The sequence below is a fragment of the Myotis lucifugus genome, unplaced genomic scaffold (assembly GCF_000147115.1).
Source record: "Myotis lucifugus unplaced genomic scaffold, Myoluc2.0 scaffold_8, whole genome shotgun sequence".
In the NCBI taxonomy this organism is placed as follows: domain Eukaryota; kingdom Metazoa; phylum Chordata; class Mammalia; order Chiroptera; family Vespertilionidae; genus Myotis; species Myotis lucifugus.
In genome coordinates, this window is record NW_005871056.1 from 3573355 (window position 1) to 3586692 (window position 13338).

The window sequence follows — 13338 nt, forward strand, 5'->3', positions numbered from 1 at the left end:
CCGAGGACAAGATTCTGAGGTAGATGCTATTATTGCCCCCATTTTACAAATGGGAAAACTGAGCACAGAGATGCAAAGCAACTTGCTCAAGATTAATGATTAAGTAGTGGATCTCGGACAGAAACCCGGGCAGTCTATCTCCAAGATTACTTACTTTTGTTCCTGCACTGTGCTGAGGATGCCTGGCTATGAAGATAAAGATGAGGTGTTCTCTATTCTAGTTGGAACAGCTCATTCAATTGCCGTGTTGTTCTCATTTGTAAGCCATAGACTTCCTTAGAATCAAAAAATAGACATGGAATTGGGAGTGGATGGTTTCCATGGGGGCCTTTGGAACTGGCTCCAAGTTTAGGAGAGGGAAGTCTGATGTTCTGCTCCTTCTGGGAACATGTGAAGTATTTTGAGGCTAGCCTGATTTTATCAGGCAGATGTGCTCCTGAGAGATTTGAATATTTCTTCATGCCACAAATGTTTATCAGGTCATCCAGTGCTTGTATAAAAATACCAGCAAAATCATCCAGAAATGTTTATGTTCTAGCAAATAAATTCACTGTGGGAAACAAGTTCTACCCAGGCCCTATATGCTTTCTCCTTTTATAGTCATATCTGGACAACTTTTAACAGGGAAGTAAGTCTGAGGTATACACTCAGTGTTTACAAGATTCTTCCTGAGTTGGGTCAGCAAGAAACAGTGTGACAATATTTCCTTTATTTTTATATTTTTGTCTTTTCTTTTAATTGAATTTAGTGGGGTGACATTGGTTTGCAAAATCATACAGTTTTCAAGTATACAAATCAATAAAACATCATCTGCACGCTGCATCATGCACCCATTACTCCAAGCAGAGGCTCTTTGCATCCCCATCCCAACCCTCTTCTTTGCCCACCTCCATCGACTATATTTCACCTTCTTTCATCCGGTCCCATAGCCCCCTCCCCTCTGACAGCTGTCAGTCTGTTCCATGTACCCATTCCTCTGAACCTATTTTGTTCGTCAGTTTATTTTGTTCATTAGAGTCCACATATAAGTGAGATCATATGGTATTTATCTTTTTCTGACTGGCTTATTTCACTTAGCATAATAATCTCCAGGTCCATCCATGCTGTTGCAAAAGGTAATATTTCCTTTTTCTTAAAAAATGGCTGAGTAGTATTCCACTGTGTAAATGTCCTTCTTTATTTTTATAAAGCTTTCACCTAGGAAAAGACAGTTGGGCTTTAAAAAAAAACCAACTTAAAAAATAATCAAAAAAATTAAAAAAAGAAAATCAACTTCATTGACATATAATTAACATACAATATGATGCATCCATTTTAAGTGTATGAAGACAATGTTAACTATGAGGTTTCTTTTTCTCTCTAGGAAATATCTAGAATGGAGACTCGGAAGACATTCTGGGTGACCGTCTTTCTTGCAGCTAGCTTTGGCTTCATCAACTCACAGAGAATTGGTAATACATCAGATTCTTAAGCCAACATGATGACCTTGCCAGGAACGCAGTGGTAGTGACAATCTTAGAAGAAAATATTTCAGGACCTTCATAATTAATAAAAGGGAATTGGTTCTTTAAAAAGAACTTAGAATCTGGAAACTTTTAATGAACAATGACCCCCCTTTTTCTTCAGAGCTTAATTTCAAATGACAAAAAAAGATATTAAAAAAATACTATACTTTTGAATGAATTACTAGGCTCTGAAAAGCTTTTATAAACATGAGCCTAGTCTATTGATTCTGTATTTTGCTTTGTCTCCTTTGGCAGAGCTATTCCCAGGGGTAATTGTCATCACAAGATGGAGAACTTCACCAAATGCTAGTGACACCTCTGAATTTTTTTGCAGTCATTTTAACAGATTGTGGGGACTCCTCGAGATGAAAGTCTCATCAAGAGAAGAATGCTTGAGTAGTCTGAAGCCCCACTGAGACAATATTGAGTTTTAAATATTCATGTATAATTACGCAGACTGTTATTTGTTGGAAAAAGGACACAAGACTCTCTAAATTTCCCCTTCAGCTCTGACTCCCCTCACTTGTGAACAGAAACTGTGAGTCAGTCTTTTCATGTTTCAAACACCTTCTCAAATGACACCTGCCTTTTCAATAGTCATGATTTCCCTTGGCTGTATGACTAGGATTAGTCAACATTCCAAGAGGCGGTGGTATTTAGACTCTAGAAGTAATAAATAAATTTAAAGTTTCTGGAGTTCAGCAACCTTCCCAGCCCTTCTCTGTCTAAACTCTCATGTGGTCTTCGCCTTTCTGTAATGTGGACTTTTAATTTAACCTTCCTTATGGCAGCCCACGGTTTCCAATGCTGGCTCTTTGAATGGATTTTCATGGGTTCCTTTGCCTTTCTAGGTCTTATTTTCCTTATCTGTGAGGTGGATACATTGGATTCATTATTCTATACTTGCACTGTTCCGTTCAGTGCCTGCTAGACACATGACTATTTAAATGAAAATAAATTAAAAGTTGATAATAAAATTTAAAATTTTCTTTCTCAGTTGTACTAGCTACATTTCAAGTGCTCAATAGGCACATGTGCCCAGTGACTACAGTATTGCACTGCATAGTCTCATGGAAATATTTCCAGCTCTAAAATTTTCCAATTCCTTAGTTGGTTTCATTAATGTTCAATATGTCTTCTCCTCTCCTCTTTCTCTCACTCCCTTTCGTTTCCCCAAATATTCCCTTCTTCAAGTATTTTTTGGGTAACTTCTCTATGCTAGACACTCGAGAGGTGGACAAACAAAAGATATGGTGTCTGTTTCCACGGAGCTCAGTCTAGTTGGTGAGATTGCCATTAATTAAATAAGTACACTAATGAATGTTATATTACAAACCAAGATAAAAAACCCACGATTCTATGGGAATTTACCAGAAATAAAAGAAAAAAAGGATGAAAGAAAGAAGAAAAAGAAAGTTGCCAGGGGGAAGTGGGAGCATGGAAAGTTTCCCCCTCCCCAACCCCCCTTCCATCTGGCAATCATCAGTTTCTTCTCTGTATGTATGAGTTTGTTGTTTGTTTATTTATTTATGTATTTTTAAACTCCATACATAAGTGAAATTATATGGTATTTGTCTTTTTTGGTCTGTCTTAGCATACTACCTTCTAGGTCCATCCATGTTGCAAATGGTAAGATTTCATATTTTTTATGGCTGAGTAAGAGTCCATTGAGTATATGTACCACATCTTCTTTATTCATTTGTCCATGCTTTTCAAAATAATGCTGCAATGAGCATAGGTGTGCATATACCTTTTTGAATTAGTATTTTAGATTTCTCTGGATATATACCCAGAAGTGGAATTGCTGGGTCATAACAGCAGTTCTATTTTTAAGTTTTTAAGAAACTAGCACACTGGGATTGCACCAATTTACAATCCCACCAACAGTTGTTACTTGTTGATTTATTGACAGTAGCCATTCTGACAGTTGTGAGGTGATATTTCATCATGGGTTTAATTTGCATTTCCCTGCTGATTAGTGACCCTGAACACCTTTTCATATGTCTATTGGCCATCTGTGTGTCCTCTTTAGAGAAGTGTCTATTCAGGTCCTTTGCCCATTTTTCAATTGGAATGTTTGTTTTTTGGTGTTAAGTTGTATGAGTTCCTTATACATTATTGGATATTAACCCCTTATTAGATGTATCATTGGTGACTATCTTATCCCATTCAGCACGTTGTCTTCTTTTTGTTGATGGTTTCTTTTGCTGTGCAAAAACTACGTAGTTTGATGTGGTCCCCTTTGTTTACTTCTTTTATTTCCCTGTTTTCCTTTATTAAGTTTAAGGGATGAATGGAAGGCCATGGTTAAGGATCTAATTGCAGGGTCCAATGTCTGTTAGAATGGAACGGAGGGTGGCAGGTGAACAAGGGTAGGTGATGGCCGTGAGAAAGCAAAGATGGTCATGCGCTTAGGCCGCATGCATATTAGCTATTACCAAAGAGCCGTGCAGGCTGATCCGTGGGTTGTAAAGGCACTAATTTGGGAGCGATGTATTTACAGCCAGTAGCCGCCAGTTTGGTAATGTTTTTTTTATCTTAACTTGACTCTCTTCCCCAGTCTGCAGCCAGGCCTCTGTGGGAGATGTCGTGTTTCTAGTAGACGCAAGCATCAACCCCCAAAATACCCACCACGTGCGGAACTTCTTGTACACCACGGTGAATGGCTTCAATGTCAGCAGGGAGACCATCCGCGTGGGGCTGGCCCAGTACAGCGATGCGCCCCATTCCGAGTTCCTGCTCTCCAAGTACCACCACAAAAGTGAGGTGTTGAGACACATTCGGAGGTTTCAGTTAAAACCTGGGCGCCCTGGGGGCACCAAGCTGGGCCTGGCCCTGCAGTTCCTCCTAGATCACCACTTCCAGGAAGCCGCGGGGAGCCGGGCGAGGGAGGGAGTGCCTCAGGTCGCCGTGGTGCTCAGCAGCCGCCCCTCCGAGGACCCTGTGCGGGAGCCTGCGGAGGCATTCAGGGGGGCCGGCATCCTGCTCTACGCCATCGGCAGCAGAGGGGCAGCTGTGGCCGAGCTCAAGGAGATTGCCAGCAGTCCCGCGGAGAAGTTTGCCTCTTTCCTCCCCAACTTCTCCGCTCTGGGCGGCCTCACCCCCAAGCTGCAGAAGGATCTCTGTGACACGTTGGTAAAGGCAGCTCAACCTGTTGACCGCGTCTCTCCAGGTACAAAGGCTTCTCCCTTCTTATTTCTGATCTGTAAGTCACAGAACTCAAGGCTTTATCTCTTATTCATCCCGTGCACTGTCCTTATTTTCCATATTTGTGCATATTTGCTTTTAATATTAAAATGTTGCTAAACCATCTGCACTCTATGCTCTTCTCCTAAACTTACCAATCCCCCCCCCCCCCTTTTTTTTACATTCTGTGGGCTTTATGCTGGTTCTATATAGACATGTAGTATAAGTCCACTTTGGATGAAAGAAATATTTTTTCCTATGGTATTGTTATTCCTAGATGAATTTACCCATAGTGCCTGGATCGGGGGCAGAGAAGGGAGAGGGGCATAGACCCCCCTCTCTCCTTCCCAAGGAGGCTGGCTTATTTCACTGCCAGGAAGCTGGCTTGTTTCGCTGTGAGTGTGTTGTAATGTACTGGTTAAGAGGACAAATTTAGGGGAAAGAAAGATCTGGGTTCCAATCCCGATTCTCCACTTTCTAAATGTGTCATCTTGAACATGTTACTTTATCTGTCTGAATCTATACATTTTCTTTCTAGGGTGGTAGTATCTGCCTCAGAAAGTTGTTGAAATAAAGTTATGCAGGTAAAGTGCTTATCATAGTGCTTAGTCCAGCAGAGATGCCCATAAGCATTACATTACCTGTGGTGATATACTTGTCATCAACTTTGAACTTCTATTGGTGCTGATGGGGCATAAACTGGTAAACATTCTTTATAAATTAATTGCTAAACTCTATGAGAAAGCACAGAATTCGAACAGAGAATGAGAAGATGGCTCGTGGGTTCCATCAAAATCCACAAGAGGATAGAGCCTTCATTACTTATTCTTTATTTTTGATATTTTTAGATAGGGTGGGTGAATTGGAAGAAGTGCTAAAACTTTTGAACCATTTGATGCCACAGGTGGGTGGTAGTAATACTGCCACGTTGTATATCTTACTTTTGCATAGTACTTCCAGGTGTACAAAGAAGTTTTACGTTCATAGTGATAACTAGTTTGCTTGGCACTATGTAGTTTTCAAAACTTGTTTGCATTGCCCATCTGACTGGTACATAGATACATAATGCATTTTTTTTGGTTAGCTACACAGGGCAATTAGTATTTGTTTTTACATAGTTACATAAGGCAGTTAGTATTATTATTTGCATTTTTTTTCATGTGAGGAAACTGAAGCCAAGGTAACATAACTGATGGCAGAGCTAGGACTTGATCCCAAGTCTTTCAGAGCAGATCCATTTCAATAGAAAGGTGTCTGAGATGGTGCTCATAGGGAACAGAGCCTCAGGCAAGGACTCGGATGCACATTATTTGTCATGGAAGAGCTCCCAAAGCAGGTTGGTACGGATGTAGGACAGAGAAGTAGAGGAAAGAAAGGAAGGGTATGATCTTAGGCAAAAGCTCCAGAGAGAGGAATTTTAGCCTGATCCTACAGGAGAACTCAGGATTGTCTTGACCCAAGGCAAGGAGCTAGACTTTGTAGGCAAAGCCGCTCCAGTAGCTGAAAAGTCCTCCAAAGAGCAGTGTATAGAAATAGTAAAAAGGGATCCGAAAGGACCTGGGCAGAACACTGATCTTATCTGCTACAGTAGATTATCTTTTTTTTTAAAAATATATTTTATTGATTTTGTACAGAGAGGAAGGGAGAGGGATAGAGAGCTAGAAACATCGATGAGAGAGAAACATCGACCAGCTGCCTCCTGCACACCTCCCACTGGGGATGTGCCCGCAACCAAGGTACACGCCCCTGACCGGAATCGAACCTGGGACTCTTCAGTCCGCAGGCCAATGCTCTATCCACTGAGCCAAATCGGTCAGGGCCAGTAGATTATCTTATTTCATCCTCAAAACAATCCCATGAGATTGTGAGGGCTGGTGGAAATATTTCAGTAGAGAGAATTGAGGGCCATAGAGGTGAGTGATAACAGGCCACAGGGCTGCTAAGTGGTAGAGCGACAATGCAATGTATCCTAGAACCTGGGATACAGTCCAGCTTTCTGACCTGTTGGTGCCAGCAAATTCCTAGAAATGAAATTTATTCCCACTGGAGAGTGTACAGCCCCCTTCTCAGCATGCTGCTAAATTTATAGAAGCATTTTCCCTCTTAATGAGAGTTAAGGATTGTCCAAGTGGATTTCAAGGTTGGAGGCATCAGCAAAGCGTTCCAGAAGCCTCAGAAGATGACGGAGTGGAGGGAAGGAAAGGCGTAGGAGATGTTGTTGCTTTTCTGAGCACAGCGTCATGTGGGGTGTCTGAGGACCCCTGAGCATAGGTGGCTTGACATTGCTCTCCCTTTCTGTATACCATTTGGCTCCATGGGTTCTAAGCATTCAAGTGAAGATCCACAGACCCTATCCCTTCTGTCCTCTCTGTTGCAGCTTGCAGAGACGCGGTCCTGGCGGATATTGTCTTTCTAGTAGACAGCTCAACCAGCATCGGACCCCAGAACTTCCAGAAAGTAAAGAACTTCCTTCACTCTGTCGTCTTGGGACTTGACATCAGCAGTGACCAGGTCCGAGTGGGCCTCGCTCAGTATAATGACAACATCTACCCAGCCTTTCGGCTGAACCAGTACCCTCTGAAGAGTGTGGTCCTGGAGCATATCCAGAATCTGCCCTACCGGACAGGAGGCACCAACACAGGGGCCGCCCTGGAGTTTGTCAGGACCAACTATCTGACTGAGGCAGCTGGCAGCCGGGCCAAGGACACGGTTCCTCAGATAGTTATCCTGGTGACAGACGGGGAGTCCAATGACGAAGTCCAGGAGGCAGCTGACAGGTTGAAAGAAGACGGTGTTGTTGTGTATGTGGTAGGCATCAACGTGCAGGATGTCCAGGAGTTGCAAAAAATGGCCAGTGAGCCATTTGAGAAGTTCCTCTTTAACACGGAAAACTTCAACATCCTGCAGGATGTCTCGGGAGGCATTCTTCAGTCACTGTGCTCAGCAGTGGAGGGTACAATAAAAGGTAAGAAGCTGTGTTGAACCCAACGTTCCAATCAGGATTGCCTAAGTACAATATGAGCCAGGATACACTGAGCACCGTGGGAGGTAGGAGCTGTCCGCCATCCCTGGAGAACCTGGGGACATTTCCTGAATGAACATCTGAGCTGCGGAGTGAAGGATGAATGAAGTTCTCATGTGTAGTAAAGAACACCCTGCCATGTTGATAAAAGGACATAGCATGGATTTTGAAGTCCAGAAGATATGTTTAAAATTATTTTTTAAAAATGTTTTCTTTTAAAATTGATGTTTAGAGAGAGAGGGAGGGAGTGAGAGAGAGAGAAAAAATCGATCAGCTGCTTCCTGCATGTTCCCCACTGGAGTTCAAGCCCACAACCGCAACCTGGGCATGTGCCCTGACCTGGAATCAAACCAGGGACTTATTGGTGCATGGGTTGATGCCCAACCACTGAGCCACACCGGCCAGGCCAGAAGACATGTTTTTTTAAATACGGTCTTTGCTACTTTCTAGTTATGTGAGCATGGACAAGCAGTTAAACTTCACTTTAGTTTTCTCATCTGAACAATGAAGGTAATAATACCGATCAGCAGGATGGTTTATGAGGATTAAATCAGATAGAGTACATAAAAATCTCTGGCACAACGTAACTGCTCAGTATATGTTAACTTCCCTTGTCTCCTCCATTGGTGGAAAAAGAATCATTGAAAGATACTTTAGTCTAATGGAGCAGACAACACAGGCAGCAGGAGTACCAGAGGGAGAGGGCCCCGAGGCAGTCTCACGGGGAGGAGGTGGAAGTACAATATGTACAGTGTTACATATATAGAGTACTTCTTCCTCTTACGTACCCCTCCCTCACAGAATCACCCTTGTATTCCATTTCCATGGTATCTTGATTTGATTGACTTTCTCTTCGGTGTCTTTCCCTCCCCCTTTCTCTCTCCTTTTCCAGAATTCACCCAGGCCTATGCAGATGTGGTCTTTCTTGCCGACACCTCACAGAACACATCACAGGCCAGTTTCCAGTGGATGCGCAATTTCATCTCCAAAGTGGTTAAAATGCTAGATGTTGGCAGGAACAAGTACCAGATTGGGCTGGCTCAGTATGGTGGTCAAGGCCACACGGAGTTTTTGCTCAATACCTACCAGAGCCAGGATGAGGTGACTGCTCACATCCATGAACACTTTGTCCTCCGGGGAGGCTCCAGGAGGACAGGCAAAGCCCTGCGATACCTCCATCAGACCTTCTTCCAGGAGGCAGCGGGGAGCCGCTTTCTCCAGGGCGTCCCCCAGTATGCAGTGGTCATTACCTCAGGCAAATCGGAGGATGAGGTCTGGGACGCCGCACAGACACTGAGGGAGAAAGGTGTGAAAGTCATGTCTGTGGGCGTACAGGACTTTGACAGAAGAGAACTGGAGGGGATGGGGACCCCACCCCTCGTCTATGAGGTGCAAAGTCAAGATGGAGTCAGACAGGTGATACAAGACGTGAATATGGTGATCCAAGGGATTGGGCGGTCCGAGTTCGGGACAGAGGCCAAGAAGGACATTACAGTCACAGAGGCCGAGAAGGACACTACAGTAGGTAAGGTTTGGTCTCTAGGTATGTGAGCTACTGGGAAGTCTCAGCGTAACAGGAAAGTCTGGGGAAAGGGCAGAGATGGGGGATACTCTGGATTCCTCAGGACCGGGACACGGGCACTGGTAGATGGGAAAGAGGAGAGGGCTTGGAGCTGCCTCAGGCACAAACCTTGTATTAGTTAACTATCGTCACAATGATGCTGCATAACAAGTCATCCAAAAAGGCAGTGACTGAAAAGATTATTTGTTTTTACAGATCTGCCAGGGGTCAGATCTTTGAGTTCAATTAAATGGCTTTGCTAATCTTGCCTTGGCTTATTCACAGATCTGGGATTTGGCTGAGGGTTGGCTGGTCTCCATTTGACTCTGCTCCATAGCTTTCTCCCATCTTCCTCCCGCGATCATGAGGCTACTCTAGGCATCTTCTTCCCATGATAACTTTAAAGGTTCAAGAGAGAAAATGCAATTGCATAAGCACTTTTGAGACGTCTGCTTCATCACCTGCTAACATTCCATTGGCCAATACAAGACACATGGCCATGTCATTATCCATGGAGAGAAAAAGTATATTTCCATCATGGACGTGAGATGTAGGGAGTAAATATTTCTGTACTATAATCCAGGTTACCATATACCTTTTCCAGAAGGAGCATTCAGGCTTCTCACCAGAGATTAAATACAGTCCTTCCTTAGGTTGGCAGTCAGAATGCTTAAGGGAGATGCTATAGGCATTTTGGGTGGGACAATTTATAATGTAGGACTGTCCTTTGCATTGCTAGAGGTTTTATTTTTTTTTTAAAAAAAATATTTTTATTGATTCCAGAGAAAGCACAGGAGAGGGAGAGAGAGATAGAAACATCAATGATGAGAAAGAATCATTGATTAGCTGCCTCCTGCACGCCCCACACTGGGGATAGAGCCTGCAATCAGGCATGTACCCTGACTGGGAATTGAACCGCGTCCTCCTGGTTCATAGGTCGATGCACAACCACTGAGCCACGCTGGCCAGGCTTGTTAGAGGTTTAACATCCCTGGTTCCTGCCAGTAGCACCCCTGAATCTTATGACAATCCCAAATACCACTATATATTTCCAAATGTTGTCTGGGAATGGGTCCCACTGTTGGTTGAAAACCACTGAGACTTATCTTTTATACATTCTAACCACTAGCCAAGCTGAACTACCCACCATTTGCTGTGTATGTCTCATGTTTTCTCACCTCTGTCTCTGCCCTGAATACACTGTACCGTCAGCCGGGAATACGTCATCCTTCAGCTCTTAAGTTACCTTCTTTGTGGAGCACCCCCACAACTAAAAGCTTGGTGTGGCTTCTAGTGTATCCCCGCAACTAGAAGAAATCAATCCCCACTTTCTCTGAATTATCATAACTCTGCCTAGACCTCTCAACATCTAGAACTTGAGGGTCCTTGGAATTTTATAGGCAGAAAAGACAAACGTATGTGAGACGAGAAGAGGAAAATCCAAATAGAGCTAATAAAGAACTGACAAGTACCTATGGTCACTATATGAAGTAGAAATAGAACAAAAGGAGGGTGTGGTGGAGAACTGGGTCCCTCAATAATGGGTGTGATTTTAATATACAAGGAGAAGGGAGGAGAGTACTCTTGGTAAGGGGAAGAACATGAATAAGGGTGTGGAAGTGGGAATGGGCTGGATGAATGAGGAAGAAGGTGAAAAAATGGAGCCAATTGGGATGGGGGGATTTAGAGGGAGCTAGGGATGAGATTAGATTAGGTAGGATGGACCCTGATTATGGGGTCCCAAAGGCACTGGAAAGTAGCAGTAGGCTTTTAAGCAGGAAAAATGACAGGATCAAAATGGTCTTTAAGGAATCCTTTAGTGTGCAGGCTGAATTCCACATGACACCTCTTACTCAGAAGGACTTTAAGGCTGAGCCGTCATCTGTCCAAATAGAGAGGGAGCCTGGGTCTGGCCAGTGGTGGCTCTGATAATGAGGAAAGGGGACTCATCCTCATGACAACCTGAAGGGAGAATATAGCACTTGGTATCAGCAGGTGAAGGAAGAAATGAGTCAAAGATGCTTGGGTTTCCTCAGAAGCTGTTTTAGATTTGGCAAAATCGGGGGCAACATCCTTTTTTAAAATCTAGGATTGATTTTTGGTTCTTTGTAAAAAAGGACCAAAGGGGAAATTTTAGGATACCAAGAAACCAAAGATAATCAAAAGATTATTCTGTTGACCCTACAAGCTCTTCTCCTAATTTTGTTTCATCATATGCAGCTGTCTACACACTGGTTTCAGCCTCCTGTGTATATGGTTTTGGCTCTCTGCTAGGGGGATTTTATTTTTTCTGACATCCAAGCATATTTGCGCCTTTTTGGTATGTGGACACAGTGGTGTTGTTCTATTTTTATTTTTATTTTTATTTTTACAGTAAACACTGCCTTAAATTGTGAAAGGTTTGGACTTCTCTTAGAAGGGAGTTTAATACAATCCTAACACCAATACCCCATTTAAGGCAGATTAAAGGGAAGATTCTTTTATAGCAAAATAAAATAGCCATTAAGCCCAATTTTTGGACAAAGATTTTTGATGGGAACTAGCGGTATTTCATGTTGAAATAACATGAAATTTATAGAGGAAGCTGTATCTGTTAACAGTCACAATTTACTATTTCCATCTTTTACCAGGACAGAGGCAAAGTTATTAAATCCAGGAGGTTTCAGGTCTATAAAAGAGAATTTGATCCAGGGTTTTCTGAAACTCGAAAAATGATGAAAAAACTAGTCAAGCAAGACTCAGATGCTTCTAATGGACTCAATGAATCAAAACATGACCTTAAAGCACTTTCTTGTAGATACAGATATATTTACGAAATTTGCAAATATTGTGAATACTCTTTCATGTGAAAAATTTGGGGATAGGTATGAACCCTGTAATGTTCTTTGACCATCATACCAAACGATGGTCATAAAGCCTTCCACTAAATTCTAAAATGTATCAATATAAGTTAGAATAATACATATTATTATGATTTTAATAAATATTACAGTATATAAAAATAAGTATATAAATATGATGGTATATAAAATATAGCATGACTTTTATATGCAAAATGAATGCTGTCTTTCTTATTCTGTTCTCGTGCCTAAAACCCTTCTTTTTGTTTTTGTTTATAGCATGTCCCACTGCTATCCCTGCTGACTTAGTATTCCTCATTGAGGAATTCAGCAGGGTTCAGCAATCAAATTTCCAACAAGTTGTCAATTTCTTAAAGACCACCGTCCGCTCTCTAAGCATTTTTCCTGATGTGAGAATTGGCTTGGTCTTTTATGGTGAGAAGCCACGACTTGAGTTTTCACTGAATACATTTCAGACTCCAGCCCAAATCTTGGAGCATTTGGACAAATTAACCTCCCGGGGACAGAGAGGAAGGACCAAGACTGGTGCTGCTTTGGATTTCCTAAGGAATGAGGTTTTCATTCCAGAGAAGGGCAGCCGGTCCAAGCAAGGTGTGCAGCAGATAGCTGTGGTCATCACGGAAGGCTTCTCCCAAGACAATGTGTCCAGACCGGCTTCTCTCCTGCGCAGGGCGGGGGTTACCGTCTATGCAGTGGGCACCCAGCTTGCCTCCAAGAGTGAGGACCTGGAGAAGATAGCATCATATCCCCCTTGGAAGCACGCCATCCCTCTGGAATCCTTTTTGCAACTCTCCATTGTGGGAAGCAAGATTAAAAACAAGCTCTGCCCTGAGACGGTGGGCAGAAGAGTTTCCATTACTGGGATGGGCTATGCCGTGCAAGAAGGTAGGAGGACCTTTTCCAAATTTTATCTATACTAATAAAGAGCTAATATGCTAATGGTAGATATGCTGTAACGGGTAATGACCAGGTCATTAGCATATTAGCTGGGGCATAGCTCCGGAGACAGGGTGGAAGTGGGGAGGCGCCCAGAGAAGGCGGGACCAGCCAGAGGTGACTGAGGGCGGGGCTTGAAGTGCACTGGAGCTCTGCGTGGACAGGTTCGGGTGTCAAGTCAGGGCTGCAGGTGGGTGGGCAGCGCCACATGATTTTGAATCATGGCTGGCTCCGATATATATATATATATATATATATATATATATA

The 13338-nt window shown here is 43.0% G+C and overlaps 1 protein-coding gene across 1 annotated transcript in view; it reads left to right on the forward strand.

Annotated features, from left to right (window-relative positions):
• The first annotated feature begins 1375 nt into the window (after positions 1-1375).
• Positions 1376-13338, forward strand: part of LOC102436416 (collagen alpha-4(VI) chain-like) — an 86478-nt gene continuing 74515 nt past the window's right edge. Inside the window, 6 exon segments of the mRNA XM_023749260.1 lie at positions 1376-1451; positions 4066-4677; positions 7069-7656; positions 8606-9243; positions 10675-10693; positions 12394-13020. Of these exon segments, the coding sequence (XP_023605028.1) occupies positions 1376-1451; positions 4066-4677; positions 7069-7656; positions 8606-9243; positions 10675-10693; positions 12394-13020 (2560 nt within the window).